Source organism: Alligator sinensis, unplaced genomic scaffold (genome assembly GCF_000455745.1).
Source record: "Alligator sinensis unplaced genomic scaffold, ASM45574v1 scaffold611_2, whole genome shotgun sequence".
In the NCBI taxonomy this organism is placed as follows: domain Eukaryota; kingdom Metazoa; phylum Chordata; order Crocodylia; family Alligatoridae; genus Alligator; species Alligator sinensis.
Window position 1 is genome coordinate 248,659 of NW_005841869.1, and position 19,402 is coordinate 268,060.

Here is a 19,402-nt window from a genome sequence, read left to right on the forward strand (position 1 = left end):
GGGTCGCACGCGGACGGACGGGTGTTGCGGGAGCATCAGGCCATGCAGAAAGAGGCTGGGGACAGCACGGCGTCCCCCACGGAGGATCACCCTGACACAGGCTCCTCGGGGGACATCAAAGCCAGCTTGCGGGCTACGTTGTTCACCCCAAAGCCTCCCCGGCAGCCCAGGCTGGAGCGCGCGGCGTCTCTAGACGAGCAAAGCTGGCGGCGGCGGAGGCGGCGGCTGTTGAAAACAAGCCAGGAGAGCTTGACGGACCCCAATGAGACCAGCTCCTCCAACGGGTCTCTCCAGGAAGCGTCCCCGAGCCCTCCCGTCGTGAGCAGAGGAGCGTCCCTTGGCACCCCTTGGCATCCAGGCTCCTTGCGGGACGCCGTGGAAACGAGCTCCTTCGGGAAGAGCAAGGGAAGCGGGTCTGACTCGGAGAAAGAAGCCTTCGAGCAAGGAAAGGCGCTTTCCGGCGGCAAACCCCGACTGCCCCAAATCGCGCCTCCTCGAGCTCTGCCCCCGATGGAGATCGACGTCGTCTCGCGCGCGCTGAGGACAGCTCATCGGATCGACTCGGATTGCACGGATTACCGGCGCGGCTCTGGGAGCAAGCTGGCGAGGCAGAGCGGCGGCAGCCTGAGCGACACCAGGCTGCACGGCAGCGGGATGGTCTGCGATAGCTGCTCCACGGACTCCATGAAGTCGTCGTTCAGCCTGCTGGCCCCCATTCGCGCCAAGGATGTTCGCAGCAGGTAGGTTCTCCGGTTTTATGCTTCGCGGAGAGAGCGGCACTTGGTCCCACGTGGCAGCCACCCTGCCAATGTCTCGTGGCAGCGAATGCAATATTGTTAGTTACTTCCTCCTTGCTATTCTCACCAGCATGGGAGGGGCATATAAATTGTATTTTCATATGTGGCAAAACTCAGCAGAATAGCATGCCAGGGATGATGAGATCTGGGACTAGGGTAGCCATCGTAGACGACAGTCCGGTTGTCCTCGTTTGATACGAAAGCAGAATAGCACGCTGGGGATGATGAGACCTGGGACTAGTGTAGTCATCATTGAAGACAGTCCGGTTGTCCTCAGTCCTCGTTTGATACAAAACCAGATGCCTTTATGTCCTCTCTTTTCCTCTTGAAGAGAAAAACAGAGGACTTAAAGGCATCCGGTTTCATATCAAGAGAGGACAGAGTAGCAGAAAACCGGCATGTCCTCTATGACCACCCTACCTGGGACCAGCGCATTTGGTGCTCGTCAAGGAAGTGGTGGAAATGTTCTGAGAAGGGCTTGAATAAAGGGTGGAAACACTCGTCACCGGCTGTGTTAGTTAAGGCTTTGCAGCAGAATGCTCTTCCCCTGTGCAGCTCTGAAGGTTACAGCCGTGTTTCGAAGATGAAAAGCCTGTGAGAGTTACGGGGAGGGGAGGGGAGGGGATGTCTGCCAGCGTGATGGACCATGGGGCATTGTTAATTTTGCTCAAGGGTATCTGATTATGAGAATCAGCCCAGCCATCTGACAGTAGTGCAAGCTTTGTCCTCGTTCTTGTAAGGACTGAGAGGCCTTCACTGCTGGCGATGGCAGGAGCCGTCGACATAACAGCAACAACTTGTGTCCTAAACCTCAAGGTCTCTAGACTCCCCTCAGCAGGGAGCACCGTGTAGTTCCTCCCTCCATGCTTTCTTTTGGAATAGGCTACAGCAGTATCTCCTTCAGAGTAGAGTGGGGAAAAAAACACTTGTGCATCTATCTGAACCACATGTTTTTTTCATCGCAGAATGTCAATGTCCACCCGAGCCTAGCAGCTTGTCAGGCTAGCGTGGGTAAGGTACACCGGTTTCCACTGACATCTGCCCATCAGCAAGTGGCATGGCTAATATCACCTCCTGGGACCTTTGATTCCCTGGCTCACACCATAGTACACATTTACAGCTGGGCCTGCAGGCAGCACAAGTCCAGCACGAGAATGTTGCTTGGCTCCTCTGGAGCTGTAGAAGGACAGCATAACCACCCTGCCCCACCCACTTCGCAGTAGCTCAGAAAATGTTTGAGAAGCCGAGGAAGGTCTCAAGCAAGCCCCTGATTCCAGGCAGCCCCAAATTTCTGGGTGTGTTTTATCTCTGAACCTTAAGGACATATCCACGTACGGCATCTTCTCTTCCTCAGTTTCCTTCCTGAGTCTCCTTTTTCTCCAACATACAGTAGATTTAGCTAGTTGCTTTGGAGGCAACAGGACTGTGCATCCTTCTTCTGTCAGCCACCTGGCTTATCACTCCAGTCCCCCTTGTCTGGCTGCCATCAAACCTCTTCTGTAGAGGCCTCAAACTGCACGGTATGATTGTATGCAACAACTATTACTAGTGCGTAGCAGTTGGCACAACCCAACTAACTTAGCAAGCAAGTATCTTGCAACACTTCCAAATGGCCAGAGTAAAAGTTTCTGGCCTGCATATCCAGTAGCACGTGGAACTCCTTGCTACAAAACAATAACGAAGCCAGGAGCCTAGCAAGATTCAAAAGCAGATTAGACCATTATATGAATAAGAACATCCCCTGTTGCATTAACTAGGATAAATCGTTGGAGGGAGTATAAATCCTCATGCCTTATTGCGCAAGTAAGCTGTTAACTGTCTGGTACTGGGGGAAGACTACTCCTGAGGACAAATCAAGGTCTCCTTATTGGCAATAGGTTTTCTTGCTCCTTCCTTTGAAGGTGTAAGGCACAGGATCAGGGCTAGACCATTGATCAGTTCACCCTTCCCTAGCACTATGCTGTTGTCATTATTTGCAGGGCTTAAGGCTCAGTCTAAGCAAGATTAAAAGTGCTTATTCAGCCTGCTCTCCTTCTGCCCTGGCTTCTTGCCTGTACAGAAGGAGATGGGTGAGGCCAGCCATTTTGAATGTTACATCATTTTGGACTTGGGGCTTCCAAGACCTTTTATTTACAGGATCTTATTTGTAAAGCAACACAAGAAGATGACATGAATTTCACTCCTGAGTTACCTGCTGTCAGAACGGTGGGAAGCCCATCGCAGTATGTGACAATATACAGGGAACTGGTTCACATTGCTGTAGCGGGGAGGAGCAAAGCACAGGTGTTAAATATTACTTCCATTTGGGGCTGTTCTAAGTGATCAGAAATCCCACTACCCTTTGGTTGTTTTAACGACATTAAGGCTTTTTTGCTCTCTTGCCTTCTCCTCTGCTTGCAGAAGCTATCTGGAAGGCAGCCTTCTTGCAAGCGGGGCACTGCTGGGAGCAGAAGAACTGAACAGATACTTCCCTGATCGGACCATTGGCATTTTTGTGGCCACCTGGAACATGCAGGGCCAGAAGGTGAGGAACAGGCATGTCTGCCTTTGGCTGTGAGTAGTGGAAGTTTCCCCTGCTCTGGTTAAGGGAACAGCACAGCTACTTCCTGAGGAGCTATCACTTTCTATCTGCCTGAGGAGCTTAGGCTCTGAGGCTGCCCAGCCTTTGTCTGTAATCCTAACCCCTCTTGTACTTGCTCAGCTGTGCAGAGGAGCCCATTGTAATTGTGAAGTTCTGCAATCTCCACTACTGCCTTTGAGGAGAGCAGCTGCTGCTTTATTACTTGCTGCTTTGGTTATTCTCCAAGGTGCGAGTTTTACCAGGGAATGGTCATAACCCCACTCTTGCATAGCAGTGAAAGTGGAGAGGGCTTCAACCATGTGATTTAGGGTTTGAGGCAGAGGGATACTGAGCAGCACTTGGAGAATTTTAGCAGTGTCTGTGGGTACTCCCTCTGAAACCTGCATCTTAAAGGAGGTGCTGCTCACTAGACAGTTCTTCTCCATCTCTGGTACCACTGATGCCTCAGCAGTCAGCTGGCTTACACTGCCACAGGCCACCAGAACACAGACGAGGAGCTCCTCCTACAAACACCCACTGTTGTCTTGTTTATGGTGTCACTGGGAATCTTGCTGGCCTAGTCTGCCTCCTTGTTACCCTCTCTTAAGGCTTAGAAGCTTCCACTGCAGTCAGCCTTGCTCAAAGCAACCAGTACTTTCTTCTGCATTTCCCAAGGAGGAATCCCACTCAGGTCTCTTGGAGTGTTTGGGACTTCGACTGGCCTAGCCTTTTAACCTCAGGTAGCCTTACCTCATTGTTAATAAGGGTTAAGGCTTCACTATGAACAGCTCATTGCCCCCAAGCAGGCAAAATGGCAACAGAACAAAATCCAGCCCGTGCAGACAGGCACGTGCACTCAAAAACCCATCAGCCTGAGCAACCAGCCTCTTCTTCCCAGGGAAGCATCCCACTGAGACACTCAGGTGGCTGATTCCTGTTTTCACTGGGATTTCAGCAGGTCTTGCCTTCTTATGTCGGATAACCCAGCTGTGAATAGTTCACTGAACCAAACCCCACTGCCAGATTGCCAGAAAGTGTAATTCAGTAACAGAACACAAACCTGCAGACACCTTCCCCCAACCCCCCTTTTTCAGGGCAAAACCTGTTGGAATGGTGACAATGAGCAACTTGGCAGAGAGATGAGTAGGCTTCACTCATGTTTTGAGCTGCTAAGAGCTAAGATGCTCTGTGGATGCAAATAGTCATTGTGAGTAACAAATGGTTTATTCACCTGTTTTGCAAAGGCTGAATTGATTGCATGCTCCGCAAAGCTTGTGGCTTTGTCTGGCCTTCCCTCCCTCCCTGTTCTAATCGGTTGCATAACCATACTGTGTGTCTCTTCTGCAGGAACTGCCAGAGAACCTGGATGACTTGTTACTGCCCACTGACCCTGACTACGCCCAGGACATGTACATCATTGGAGTTCAAGAAGGCTGTCCAGACAGGTAGTAAAAGCAGTGAGATGAATCAGCCTCTTTGCTTCTTACCCACTATTGCTGTTTTCCTTTTCAATTAGTTTGAAAACACTTTGAAGCAGGGTCTTATTTTTTTGTACTTTAACAACTCTGCATAAGCCATAGTATAAGGATTATCCTAAATACCTCCCTTCTCCCCAAATTCGGCACAATGCCCTATAACGGGTGGGGTGTACTACACTTACTGTCATGTCAGCATAAGGCCCCTGTGTATTATGTGCAAAGGTTGGGAAAGCGAAGGACCTGCATTGTGACAACCTCGCACAATGCTGCTGTTGGTGCTGAGGTTTGGTTTGGAGGCTCTCTGCTCTCCCAGGAGGGCTTTTTACACCAGCTTAGTATTGGCTTCCCCCTCTTCAGTGCTCCCTGCTCACTTTTTCCCTTTCGCACCAACATCACCCAACCTTGTGTCATGGCTGTTGTCTTCCCCTGCAGGAGAGAGTGGGAGATCCGTCTCCAGGAGACGCTTGGGCCCCATTACGTCATGCTGTTCTCGGCTGCACATGGCGTGCTCTACATGTCAGTCTTCATACGGAGAGACCTCATCTGGTTCTGTTCAGGTGCGCTGTTACCTAGTGGCTGGAGGAGGTGCCTGTACAAGGGTTGTGTGCTGCACAAGGAGCACACAGAGATGAATGCAGTGGCCTAAAGGAAATGGGCAGGTTCCTCTTAAGAGATGAAGGTGCTTGGAATGCTCATGATAGGAGATCTCTGTGGGGGTTGTGATGCTTACCAACTTCTGGGGATGCCTGCAGGGTCAGCCCCAAATCTATAGTAAATGCAAGCCAGAGGGACAGAGTCTCAAATAGGAAATCCCCAGTGTTCTACATTTCCCCAGGGTCAATCTGCCTTTTCCTCCTTTGAAGGGCTGGAGCTTTGGCTCCTCATGGGCCTGTGTTTGGATCATAAATTGGGAGCCTCAGGCCCTCTAAGCAGTGCCTCACTTGGATGGAACATTGTTTTCCCCCACAACTGTTCCCCCATCCCGTAGCAGTGACTGCTTCCCTTTCTTCCCACAGAGGTGGAGTATTCCACTGTGACAACGCGGATCGTGTCTCAGATCAAGACGAAGGGAGCACTGGGGATCAGCTTCACCTTCTTTGGGACCTCGTTTCTCTTTATTACATCCCACTTCACATGTGAGTCACTTAGAAGCTTACCACAAAAGTCCTGCGCGGGTGTGTTGGGAGAGGTGAGGAGATGATTTCCTTGGCTTACAAATAGACGTGCCCGTTTACTGTATTACTTACTGCTCAAAGGTTGCTCTGCTGTGAAGCTACTGTGCTTTCCTTTTTGGTGCTGGTAAAATGGATCCATTCTGTGTCTTGTTTATGCACCAGGATTTAAACCTTGAGGAAACATAGTATGGAATAAACTCTGAAACACTGCTTCATCCTTTGTTAGATCTGAGACCTCACCCTTTCCCTCCAACTGTCTTGAAAGCCCTCTAGTTGACTCTTGGCAGCTGCCCTCTGGTCTGTTCAGCATCCATGTTACCTGTCCAGTACACACCAAAAGCAGCAGCTAAAATTATTTCTTGCCTTTCATTACCTCCCCTCATCCATCACTGCCTTTTTAGCCTGCATGCCCTTTGGTGCAGGGACTATCTGTTTAGGAAGAGCCTAGCACATTTTACAAGAGTCTAGCCATCTACTTAATAATAATACACAGTGATTGAATAGAAATTCTGAAGTCTTCATCTTTTCTGGGTGACCTGGCATCACTCTCACTTCTGTCTTTCAGCTGGAGACAGCAAAGTGTATGAGAGGATATTGGACTATAATAAAATCATCCAGGCCCTGGCACTTCCCAAGAATGTTCCCGATACAAACCCTTATCGGTCCAGCCCTTGTGAGTATCCCCAGATGTATGAGGCCATGTCTACTTGTGTGCAAAAATGGCTTGTGCAATAATCTACTGCCTGAACACAGAGGTCCAGGGTTGATGAAGTCCTTTCTGCTTGGATTTGCAGCTGATGTCACAACTCGCTTCGATGAGGTGTTCTGGTTTGGAGACTTCAATTTCCGGCTAAACCAGGATCGAGAGGCTGTGAATTTAATCCTGAACCAGAACCTGGAGATGGACATGTCCAAGCTACTGCAGTATGACCAGCTCCTTAAAGAAATGAAAAATGGTAAGGGGCATGGTGTTGTCCCCCACCCTCAAATCTCAGGAACTGGGCATTGCCAAGCAAATGATTCTTTACTGCCAACTCCCTGCTCAACAGAGAGCTGCAGTCAAGCAAAGATGTTGTACCTGGAGGGGAGAGCCAGGTGTTTTTTGTATCAGCTGACATGTCAGATTTGGGGCGCTAGGGTTCTCCCTGACTTGCTGCGCACTCTCACTTGCCCCTTGCCTCTGCTTTTTGCTGTGTGAAATGGGAAGATTTCTTGCCCACCTCACAGCAGTGCTCAGATTTGATCAGGCAGGCTGAGATTCCAGTGAAGGGTCCACATATGCTGAATTCTGTTATTGATTTGTTAGGCTTTTAGATACTTCCTCTCCAGTTCTTTACCTTGCAGCTGCAAAGCCTTGTGTTAATTCCTTTCTCATGTCCAGATTGTTTTTTGCAGGCTGAATGTCAGTGGCTTCAGTTTCTAACTGGTGTGCACAGACTGCTGTAACCTACTGCTGTAAATGGCCAGGTTTTCTACGGAAGAATAGGTCCATTCTTCATGATGCCTTCCCTTCCCCCACAGGGTCTGTTTTCAAAGGGTTCCAAGAGGCTGCCATTCATTTCCATCCTTCCTATAAGTTTGACATTGGGCAGGACTGCTATGACACCACTTCCAAGCAGAGGACACCTTCGTACACGGTAAGGGATTGCTTATATACGCACACATGGGGAGGAAAATGCTTCTCAGAGGAAAAATCCACCCATGTGGCAACAAGCTTGTAGGGCTCTGTCCCATCAGTGGGTCTGCACTGGGCTGGGAACTTCCTGTGGACCAGAGTGGCAGACAGGGACTGGGCTAGGGGAAGGGACCACTGGATTCAGTGGCCCCAGCTCCCCACCATGTGGGAGATGTCATGTTGAGGTGGCAGTTATTCCTGTTTCTGGTGTAGTGTGTCTTCTGTGAGTGGTTTTACAGCCTCACCCCAACCGAGTGCTGTAGACAGGCAGTTATTTCGGCTTGGGACAGCAAGGGGAGAGAGGTGAGCATCAGTCAAATAATCTACAGTGTGTTGCCTCCCTTCCAGGGATCCTGGGGGCAGAAGACCTGAACACCCAGGGTTCCCAACTCCCAGGGTGAAAGATGCTTCTAAAAGGTGTTTCAAACTAACACATTTATCTTTAATGAATAAGTGCCTCTCACCAGGGCAGACACGCAAAGGAGAGTTATTAACCTCCTTCCATTCTCTATCTCCAGGACCGGGTCGTGTACAGAAGCCGTCACAAGAATGACATTCATGCTGTGAAGTACTCCTCCTGTCCCATAATCCGGACGTCCGACCACAGGCCAGTGTACGGCTTGTTCCGCGTCAAACTGAGGCCTGGCAGAGACAAGTCAGTGACCTGATTGCGTGTCTTCACACACGGGCTGGCAGTGGGGTGTTCGTGGGATATGTCTGCATGCCAGATTTTGTGCTCAGGTGTTTATAACATCACAAGAGCCCCTGTGATGGAATTAATCCCATATAGCCCGTTGCAGTGTTCTCTGTGTGACATGCAGAATCAATGCTGAGAGCAGGAAAAGCATTTAAACCTTAGAGCTGATAGCTGGGATCCGTGCTCTCAATCTCCTCAATCCTGCTGCAGAAGATAAATTGAGCTTGGTAGAGTTTGACCTGTACATGTTTCCTAGAAGGGGGTGTGGAAATGATTTCTGTCTGTCCGCCCCAGGGGTTGTACTTCTCAAGAGCTGAAATGCACCATCGGATCCTTTAGGATTCATGACACTGCCTGACAGTAAATTCTGCTGTCTCAGCTTTCTGATCTTAGAAGCCTGAGGCACATGGCTCAAGGCATTGAAATACAAGGGTCTTGAAACTAGGTAAGAGCGGTAGCTTTGTTTTGGGCACATTTCTCTCATCCTCTGTCATCACATCCCATCAGACAAGAACGATGGCACACCTGGGTGGTTGTAGTGGCAAAGAAGCTGGCTGTTTTGCATGTGGTTAGGCCTGTCTTAGATGCTGCTGCATGCAGTGCCTAAAGGTAAGTAGCGGTCTCTCTCTGTCGTAGCATCCCACTGGCAGCGGGGCAGTTTGACAGAGAACTCTATTTGATTGGGATCAAGAGGCGAATTACGAGAGACCTGAAGAAACGGCAGGAGCTGAAGGACCAGAAATCCAGCAGAGTCTGTACTGTGTCCTGACCTTGGTGCCCAGCAGTGCACCTGTCCCAGGGGCCACAGGGAGGACTGCAGAGCGAGGTAATGGTTGCAGCGGTGCAAGCGCCATTCATGGGAAGGGCTCTTTGTCGGAGCGCTGCTGATGGTCACTGTGGCTTACCAAGAAGGCCACAGCTCTTCAGGACAGCTGGCCCTGTTTATTCCATCAGGTCACTTCTCTCGCCGCTTTCTTGGCAAGCAGCAAGATTCAGCTGGTTGATCTGAGGCTGGGCCAAAGACTATGTAGTGGCTATACTGCCCAAGGAACTGAATTCAGCCAGAGCAGCTGCTCCAAGGGTATTTCAGTTCTATGTTTAGGCTAGTGTGGTCAGACCAGCTGCCCAGCAAACCTCCTCCTCAGAAGAGCACTGATGTGAGCTGGTGGCTGCCTCACCTAGAGCCAAATGCACAGTATTTTGTAAAATGCCTAGGGGACCAGCTGCAGAATTGCAGCGGTTTCTTGTTCATAACATGTTTGCATTTGTGGCCCACTCCCGCAACTTTGGGTGAATGTACAGTGATAAGGCCTTGGGGAGCAGCATGTATTTTGTACTCCTGTTTGTTCCTAAGAGGAAAATGGCATTTTCAAACCAGCACAGGCCCTTGGATAGAGTCAGACTTTCTGAGGCAATGTATTCATTCCCAAATGTGTTGATTCTCAGGAATGGGATATCCAATCTCTAGCCATGTGCTTTCAGCAAGAGGCACTAACTGAAAACAGTGACTGAGGCATGGTTGGCGTTTACAAATCCTGCAGGGCAGTTAGCCTCAAAGTAGAGAGTTCTAGAGAATGCTGCTAGGGAGATGGGGAAAAGGGATCTCTAACTCCTGGGAGATTATTTGGCAAGACTGTTGGGTCAGAGTAAGGACTAGGAGTCAGATAACCTCAAGCCTGCTCCACCTCTGCTTCTCAGCATGGGGAAATTTATATCTTCTCTGTGGCTTAGTTTTCCAGTAGGTAAAATGGGAATAGTTCACCTATCTGTAGAGCAACTTTCACTCGAGGCAAATGGTGCTGGAAGTGCCACTGTGACAGTGGTTAAATTATACACTACATTTAACCCCAAACAGCTTCTCATGGGCAGTTTGCATGGATTAATGGCTAGTAATGGTACCATAACCCATCTTAATACATAAAATACAAAATCTGGAGGAAATTCCATATAATCAGTAGATCTGTCACAGTCGCTTTCTGCAATAAACCTTGGAATAGAAGAAACACATAAGGAACAAGTAACAATATTGTGTTAACTTCCAAATGGTTAGGAGGAAACGTGCTCAAGTGCTTTCCCGTGGTAAAGAGTAAATGTTCTGTCCCTGAAAATCCTCTATCCTCACCTACCTCTGTGTGAGCCATTAAAGTATCTCAGGATAGACTGTAACCAGAAGGAATTATTCTGGGACCAGTGCCTTAGTGCAGGCGATTCTTTAAAGGATGGAGTACAGGACTTGGTTTTGAGCACACTAATCCTAATCAACCAAAGGATTCTGACCCAGGCATAAGCAAATGCTGGAGTAGTCCTATTGCAGTCGCAGCACTGCTCACCTGCTCATCTTTCAGCCTGTGACTAAATTGCTTTGCTAGACCCTGGCAAAGTTCACACCACTGTAGTGGACTGAATCCTTAGTGTGGCTCTTCACACCAATTTAAAAAGCAAACTGGTATTCCCACGCAGAAAGCATCTTGTAAGGCTTAAGTGGTTATATGATGGGAAGTCTGACTCTGTCTTGGGTTCCAGCATTTCATGCTAAGCATTTGTTCCTCTTGTTCTGCATTTCTTTTTACAAATAAAGTAAGGACCAGATTTTTTACTTCTCCCTCTGCTGCTTTGGTTTGTAACCAAGATGTGTTAAACAGTAGATGAGACTGAAAGTGGACCTGTGGGAATGATCCTGAGCTATAGCCAAGTCATTCGGTCCTTGTCAAGGAGACTGGATGGTGCCTGTCCAGCAGCGGCTGTAGCTACTAGCTCCAGTGTCTTCAGCATGACAGAAATGGGGATGCCAGTCTCTGGGTAGAAGTCTCTAAAGCAACAGGCAATTAATTGTTCGTGTTAATTTGGTTGGAAAGAAAAAAAGGGAGACTAACAGTGGTGCACTCTAAGCTAAGCCAAGTGTTGTTGCTGAATAGGAATGGACTTTTAGTCGAGGCAGTGGCATCTGACTGCCTTCTCCATGGCCTGGGGCAGATCACCTCATCCTACCTCAGCTGTGCAAATTTCTGCCTGCAGGGTGTACTTATGGATTACCTAAATCAAGTGCCTCCAAGCAATGATCTGTTTAGCCAGCTCTTTGCAGAAGTCTTTGGCAGACTGTCTAAACTGCAACAATCAGTTTCCTCGGTCACTACTTACACTGCTCAATTCAAAGTCTTTATTCCCTTTACAAAGATGTGCACCACGACTGACAGGACAAGGCTGGGAATTGATCATACTGTTTGTTCAAATGAAAGCCTCATTTTTCAACAGCAACACGGTGGGACAATTCTGTGTGGCGTGGGTTATATGACTTCCAGTCGTGATTGGTGTCACATGGAGAAAGCAGAGAGAAGCTACCAATGAGTGTTCTACTCCTGGGCTGACCACTGTTCATTTATGCACTAAGCTGATTACCCAGCAGCACCTGAGTTCTCCAAATAACAATGCCTAGATGTGCCAGATGACTATAACGTCCGGTATTACACCTCCCCTTTTAAGTGATGGTTCTTCATATGTGTAGAGAAGTTTGCTTAAACTTGTTACTATTGCACTCATGTTTTTCTGTAAAGTGATTTCTCCTACAAGATTGACTTATACAAGTCATCACTTCTTTACTAACCTTTATTTTAATTCATCTTAATTTTTCCTGTGGGAGCAAATAGTTTAGTGGAAGCCAGTTCTCAGTTGGTAAAAGCCTGTCTACCCTTAACAGTTAATCTGTGTGTCAGACATACATGGCTGTTTCTGAATGACTTTCTGTGTGGACAGGCTAATCCTGGAATACAAATGTTTTATTCCTGTTCCTATAATCTGCTTTTAAAATAAAATAAGATAAACAAGAACACTTATTCCAGGATAAGTGTGCCCATGTATGGGATTATTCAAAAACAGTGATTGGGAAAGTTCTCCTTATGCAGACGTGGCTCAAGAACCTATGAGTTATGCTGCAAGACCAACATAATTGTATATGAAGCATCTGCAAGACTTCACCCTTTGTGAAAAAGTTTGGTATGACCAGCATAAGGGGAGATGGAGTGCTACAGTGAAACAAGGTACTCCTGATGCTACCTACTCAAACGAGACTGCAGAAATGATCACCAATATGGCAAGGCTTTTACAACAGCAGCTGATATCTACAATGGAAGGGGGAACTCAGCAGATTGTTACAGGGACAGATTTTTCTAGAATCAGCTGTTCAGCTTCGTTATAGCTGTATCTTCTGGACCAGGAAACGTTAGATGAATAGTACTTAGAACAGCCCTTTCATCTCCCAGTGACACAGACTTTGAATGGGAAAACAGGTGTGACTAGAGCCAACCCAACCATGAAATGTAACTACCAAAATCTAATTCTTTACCAAGGACAGCCAAAGATTTGCAGTTATAACCATCAGTGTTCAAGTTGGATGAGGAAACAGTTCTCTGAATGCTTTCTCTGCTCCTTGCAGCAGTTTCAGGTTGGTGGTTACTGCTCACTCCGCTGCCACATTCAATTTATGGTGCCAAGGGAAAGTCCAGCATGTCCTACCTTCTGCAGTTATTTGTTCTGCTGGCCAAAACATCAGGATAGGCCTGTCCACCCTCACCATCACGGGTGCCTCCCAATCAGAAGATACGATGCAGTCTAGTTCAGCTATAAAGAAATCCTGTACGGCACAGGATGAACAGAAATCATTGTTTTTTGCAGTGATGTTATAATCCAGTCAACGTTGTGTTCAGATACTGGCAAGTCGTATTTCGTTCTGGACGGCACATGGGGATTGCTGCTTTACCGGAAGAAGCGATACACCCGTGGGAGTTGCCCGTCCTTACTGGAAAGTGCTGCTTGAATGTGCTCATATGTGGGCAATTCCGTCAAGTCTCCCAGCGCAGCCACTGCCGGTTTGTTTCGAAGCATTTTCGTGACCACCCTCTTGATGTCACCAGCTTTCACGTTATCTGCGGATACAAGCAAGAGTTATCAGCACTGCACTGTAAACAGTGACAAAAAGCTCTTCTAGAGTACTGGATGAGAGTCTTAAGATAGTCAAGTGGCTGGTTTCCCTTTTAAGCTTTGCTTAGTTTACAGATGCTTGAAACAGATGGCAGGAAGTACCACAGACTGGGTTTACAGACATCAAATGATCTTACCAATGGCAAACAGAGCCAGAAAGGTTTAATGGAGAAAACTGATAATCCATCATTAGGCGATCTGACCACGGCCACAGAAAAAAGCCTGCATCAGAGTTGGGACTGCCGAGCTTTCAGTCAGGTGTTAAAGACCTAACTGAAGTCAATGGACATTTTTTGAGTCAGTTAGATTTGGAACTGACTGCATCACTACACGGTCTGTATACACTGCATGCCTTCAGCAATGAGGTGTCCCTTGCCTTGAAATCTCCCACAGGCTGGGGTCCAAGAGCAAGGAGGAGCTTCACCAGACTGAGAAGTTTTAGCAAAAGCGTAAAGGATCTACCATTTATCCTACCCTTGCTTTCTGGGGGTCATACTAGATGATCTGTTCAGGTCCCTTCTGACCCCAAACTACTATGAAACTACTATGAGGAACAGCTGTCAGCAGGTTGGAAGCTGTCGTTGCCACCCGAGTACAAATACAGCATGATGCAGTGAATGCGAAGCAGTAGGCTGTACTCACCGATGAGATCACAGAGCTCGTGAGGTAGCTTTCTTGTGCTTGTAGCCAGCACTTGCCTTCCTACATCCTCAAAGATAACCGGCCGTGACTCCAGGTTCATCATCAGCATGGATTTCAGCTGGGTCTTTGCTCGCTCAAGTTCTACCTGCATGTCACCAGGAAAAACCACTGACCGTGTTGGTTTGGTCTCAGGACTGGCAACTATGCTTTCCGCTGTACCACCCCACCACCCTCCAGAATGACCAGAAGGAAGGCTTGGAGTCAGCAAACACCCTGCTCCAGGTGAGTGCTGGAGTTTGCACTGTGCCTTCCAGCAGGAAACGATCTGCAGAGGTTGCAGAGGGAAAGGAAGGTGCTTGGTGAGCCAGTCGGGAGACTCTTCTAGGCACAAGTGGTGTTTGTCTGGGTCATGCAATATTTCGGTGGCCAGGCATCTTACCTCTCCCACTGTTCCTGACATTAAAACGAACTCCTTCGTAAGGATTTCAACCATTTCTCGGACCTGGAAAAACAAGAGAGTGTTAGAAAGAAAACCATCCTCACGCCTGCTCCTTGTCTTCGAGATGGTTCTGTAGTGAGTGCCTGGCGATCAGCAGCACCTGAACTGCTACTGTCTCCCTCCTGCAGTACACAGGGTCCTAACTGCAGCTCTGCATAGGCACAAGGGAAACATGTTGGTGCCACATCAAGGCAGTTCCTTTCAAGCAGGATGGGACTTCACCTCTCTGATGCAGAGCACTCCAGCTCTTTGTGGAATTTGTCTGCAGCAGCAGTGGCCATTTGAGGATACATAGGCCTCTCTTCCCAATACGTAATTAGTCAACTCTGTGAGAAAATGGGATGCCTGCCTGAGCTATACTAGTGTTGTGCAAGATGTGTGAATTGATGTACACTGGGAGTTGTGAAAGCTTCAGCCCTCATGTCACAGATTGCAGGTCCTGATGACTTTCAGTTCCCCACAAGTATAGAACCAATAAGCAACCTCTTGGCAGTGACATGACAAGAGCTGCTCTATCGGCAATTAAGTGCTGCAGCTGTTGTTTATGGATATAGGTCATGGAATACGAGAGAGCTTTGTACCTGTTTAGGATCTGCACTGGCATGAATGCATAGAAGGCCTGTATCCTCGTAACTGTGATGGTAGGAGGTTGCATTATACATCCAGTGGTGCCTATGAGTGCAAGAATATACAGGTGCAAGTGTCAGAGAAATAAAAAGCGAATGAGCCTGTTACCTCTCTGAATGCAACAGGATCATTAGCCTGAGAAACAGCAATCCCAAAGGCACAGATGGGAATGACCGGTTCCCATCATGAACTCCCTTTCATTTCCCTCAAAACTTTGCTGCCTGCAGGTTTGTCTTTTACTTTCTTCCCTTCTGCTTCTGCAGAAGGGACCTGTAGAATGACAGTGTGCTGGACAACTGCACCAAATGGCTAGTTCGTGAGGTCTCCTCCCACCCCCACCAGTTGAAGGCTGGGCTGGGTACAGAAGGCAGGATTCCTGGTCCCCTTCTCCAGTTTAGCTCCAGACTTAAGCTACATCTACCTCCAAGAGAGCAACTGGTGATGGAAAAAATGGACTAACTTTGGCTTGCTGAAGATGAGGCTTTCTGTGCAGACCCATCGCAGAGGGGGGAAAAAACTTTCAGCCTTTCCTTGAAAGAGGAAACTAACAAACCTGTTGAGTACGTTGAGATACAGACGTGTGAACATGCCTTTGCCAGGCCCTCCAGCAGAAAAGGAGCCACCTCCTCCCATCATCATGTTTAACACAGCAAAGGGAATGAAGTCATCCTCCTGAATCATGACAACAGAGGCAATCACTACAGTGCAGACTCAGCACAGAACTGACAACGCTCAAACTTTACGTGAAAGAAAGAAAAGAGAAAAGTCCCTGGTGAACATGGGAAGCCCTGCAAAATCGGCATGTGTGGTGAAAAGTCAGCCAGCTCATTTCTGAATACAGCAGACTCCACCCTCCCAGCAGGACACTGTTGAAAGAGCTCCTTTCTGCTTGCATTGAGTTATACCATGAACAACAAGGTTGAAACAAAAAGAGGGCCGTTTGCTGTTCTGCAGCTACAGCAGGAAGTTCTGGGGGAGCACGTACCAAAAATGAGCAACTTTCCAGCCCAATCATGATGTGGGTCAGCTCAGGGATTGGAGTAGGGCCCAGGCTCACATTTGACATGTCTTTTTCAACCTGCCGGGGGAAGAGGAAAATTAGGTCTGAATGATGCCTGTGAACCTTGGCCTGAGGAGTTACAGAAATCCAGCCCTCCTCTCATACTGCCAGGCAGCCACCCTGGGCGCACAATGATTCTACTGCATGTCCATAAGCCGGGACCTCTGTAGACAGAATGGCCAACTGCCTGCTTAGATGGACACTGCAGATGGTACTCAGCTTTTGCGGGTATTCAGGCTGCTGCCTTTGAGTTTCCAAGTGCCTTTGTGTAAACGAGAACCTGTAAGGAATTCAGCTTGAGGACATCCAAATCTATTTCTTTAATGTAACAGGAAGATCCAGCTCAGGCATGGATTGACTCTGCCTTTTAGTTTTACCTTGATGATTCCTCCCGTGTACTGTGCAACCGATCTGTCGATGTCCTTGGATTTGGCACTGCCCCAAACTGGATTTACTCCCACCAGGTACTTTCTGGCGCACTCCACCAACTGCTCATGCTCGATCCCGACCCCTGCCAGCACCATTCTGTCAGGCGTATAGTAGTTCTTCAGGTAAGAGTGGAGGATGTTCCGATCCATTTTCTCAATGTTTTCCACAGGGCAGAATCTGTCGAGTCCCACAGTATTATCCCTGTATGCAGCCTATTAGGATTAACACACACACAAGCACACTTAGTTTAAAACAAAGGATGCTTGTTCTCCAAAAAAAAATATGATCTGAGCTTTCCTTTGCCCTTTTGCATTTAAGCAATGCTCCATCCTCTGACAGTAACAGAGATACAGCAAGAAAGGACAAACTGAGTGTTATTTCACTTGCAACAAAGTGAAAGATAGCAGCTGTAATTGGAGAGCTGGTTATAACTAGTTAAGTTTCAGGTATGACATGCTTCTCTGTCTGGACTTTCAGGCTCCAAAACCCATTGTCCTTTTGAGTCCAATGTATTTACTATACGTGGGCAATTGAGAGCTTAAATGGAGATGTCAGCAGCAACATGCTTCCTCAATTCTAGCTCAGCATCATTGTACCTGCTTAGGGAGCAGATTAAAATTGTCACCAAAATTAATCCTGAGAAAAGAAATGTTTTGCAAGTTGCAGCACGTCAAGATAACACCCCCCCCATTAGCTTACTGCATGAATCATCTCCGTGAGCAGAGGCTCTGGATCAGGTCTCATATTCATATCTTCCAGCTCAAACCGAACGGCCATTCGAGTCATCTCGATTTCTTCATCTACAGCAACAAGGAAAACAAAGGCTATGAACCACCAGGAAAGGAATCCAATTGGGAACAACCTCTTGGGGCTCTGCTCTACAAGACCATTGGGTCAGACAGCGAGGAGTTCTCCAAGGTACTGCCCCTGCCCCAAGGTATGGTGCAGAAAGAGTAAAGCTTGTGTAAGCAAGTAAAGCTTTAAGGTTGACAATAACAGCCTGCCCACTGGACGTGGTTCTGAGATGGGGCTTGATAATCTAAGGGAAAGACTACTATACCAAGGGACCAAACTCAGGGTCCAAGGAGATCCCCTCCCTTCCTATGTTTACAAAAGGGAGCTGCCTGAGTGTGAAAGCTCTCGGTTCATTTTCGCAGAACGAAGAGTCCAAAACAATACCCAGCCCGCCTCCTTTTCTGAATGAAGTGGAAATGAATGTTAAAGACTGGCCAGTCTCGTAAGCAACCAGTTTGTACTTGTACTAATTTTCTGTCTGCAACAATGGGCTGTTTGTGCCATTGCTCCAACATGGCAATAATAGTTGTGTAAATGTTTTACATAGGTGCAACTTAACGAACCAGGATTCTGAAACTGAGTAGTTTGGGCTCCTTGCCCAACGCGGCAACTAACACTCCCATACCTGTTAACCTGGGCTTTAGCACAACATCAGCCAATAAACTGACCACAGTGTCCAGACCCTTGGCCTCAGCTGAAACGGCGTACATGGTGGTGTCCCTGCAACACAAACAGGTGTGTTTTGCAATCAGTGTATTAATGTAATAACAAACTCATGGCATGAAATTGGCAGGTACAGTTATTCCAACAATATCTGCTCAGTGCTTAGATCAAGGGCTAGGGTTCGTCACTGTTTCCATGTTCACTCCTGCATCCTTCCAGCAATTTGCCACAAACAGAGTGGCAATTTCAAATATCAGTGGTATTTTGAATGAGTGGTATTTCGAATATGCTGTTCGAAAACAGATCATCATTATGACGGCACAGAAAAGGCAGAAGTTCGGTCACGTTGCATCACCGTCACTTATCCTGACAACCGTTTGTGCATGGGAAAATGGAGAGTTAGAATTGTACCTCGATGCCTGACAGTCACAAATGCCTCCATGCTTTTCCAAGGTGAGGAGTATTTCATCTTTGCTGCCAAACTGGGCTGTTGACTAAGAAGAAGAAATCAAGGTAAGGGATTAAGCATGCGCATCTCTCGTGTATTAACGCGACTGAGGACAAGGAAGCACCCTTTCCTTCCTTCCTTTACTTGAAGGTAACTAGGCAGAGCCTGCACCTGTAATCCTGAAGTTGACAGGAAAACAGAATTGGGCCTTCTGAAAAGAATTATGGCTGCAAGAACAACCGAGTAGTCTTTGAAGGGATTTAAACAAAAGGTGTTGGGACTTTTTCCTTGCAGGCACAGTACTTACAGAGAAAGCCAGCTTTTCCAAGAAGTGTGAAATGCCACTGGGGTACTTGGTTTCATGTCTCGATCCGGAATTTATAAGAACTGATACGAAAAACAAACACATTAGTATTTCTTGGTACCACGGGCTGATTTTACAAGGGTGCATACGAGCAAACACCTCATTTTAAACCAGGAGAACTGAAACGCAGCAGATGACACACTGAATACTTAACTCCGCTAGATCGCTACAGATTTGACTGACAAGCGACGTGTCCTGGCACCGACCCGCTCCAGTCTTGTCCGGACACACAAATCAGCACCTCAAACAGCTCCATGAAGCATAATTAACTTGCGGTAGTTAATTAGAGATGTCCCCCCGACACTATCCCACGGTCGTCACGCGGCGCGGACGCCCAGCCAGCCGCGCCATGCATGTAACGCGTCCGTTACACCGCCACGTACCCCCGACGGTGCAGAACTGCCCGAACTTGTTCTGCGAGGCCACGTGCAGCCCGCCGTCCAGCGCCGTCACCCGCGTCTCGAACTTCTCCTGCCCGTCCACGGCGGCGAAGGCGGGCGCGGGGCGGGCACGGCGCGG

General features: G+C 48.0%; 3 protein-coding genes across 5 annotated transcripts in view; 2 read left to right on the forward strand and 1 right to left on the reverse strand.

Moving 5' to 3' along the window:
- Nucleotides 1–6: 6 nt before the first annotated feature.
- On the forward strand, nucleotides 7–10,974 carry INPP5E (inositol polyphosphate-5-phosphatase E; the record flags this gene model as incomplete). The annotated part of the gene is made up of 10 exons (XM_006016869.3): nucleotides 7–740; nucleotides 3,198–3,321; nucleotides 4,705–4,802; nucleotides 5,268–5,392; nucleotides 5,852–5,971; nucleotides 6,576–6,683; nucleotides 6,805–6,966; nucleotides 7,532–7,647; nucleotides 8,204–8,340; nucleotides 9,019–10,974. Coding segments are annotated over 10 exons (1,857 nt in total), but the record flags the coding sequence as incomplete, so codon positions are not given.
- A 993-nt stretch (nucleotides 10,975–11,967) lies between these two features.
- Nucleotides 11,968–19,396, reverse strand: PMPCA (peptidase, mitochondrial processing alpha subunit). Of its 3 annotated transcripts, XM_025193716.1 has the most exons (12): nucleotides 19,038–19,396; nucleotides 18,827–18,906; nucleotides 18,483–18,565; nucleotides 18,034–18,128; nucleotides 17,313–17,413; nucleotides 16,562–16,825; nucleotides 16,110–16,202; nucleotides 15,678–15,796; nucleotides 15,079–15,169; nucleotides 14,438–14,500; nucleotides 13,999–14,143; nucleotides 13,132–13,301 (listed from the first exon to the last, which is right to left on the reverse strand). In XM_025193716.1, the coding sequence occupies exons 4-12, from the start codon at nucleotides 18,116–18,118 to the stop codon at nucleotides 13,132–13,134; spliced, it is 1,131 nt and encodes a 376-aa protein (XP_025049501.1). In that variant the 5' UTR covers nucleotides 18,119–18,128; nucleotides 18,483–18,565; nucleotides 18,827–18,906; nucleotides 19,038–19,396. The 3 variants fall into 3 exon arrangements, with proteins under 3 accessions (XP_025049507.1, XP_025049496.1, XP_025049501.1); XM_025193722.1 differs by lacking the exon at nucleotides 18,034–18,128 and having other exon boundaries at nucleotides 11,968–13,301; XM_025193711.1 differs by lacking the exon at nucleotides 19,038–19,396 and having other exon boundaries at nucleotides 11,968–13,301; nucleotides 18,827–19,031.
- ENTR1 (endosome associated trafficking regulator 1) overlaps nucleotides 19,233–19,402 on the forward strand; it is a 6,837-nt gene continuing 6,667 nt past the window's right edge. Inside the window, exon 1 of the mRNA XM_014526475.2 lies at nucleotides 19,233–19,376. Within this exon, the coding sequence (XP_014381961.2) occupies nucleotides 19,233–19,376 (144 nt within the window). The remainder of the gene's footprint in view (nucleotides 19,377–19,402) is intronic.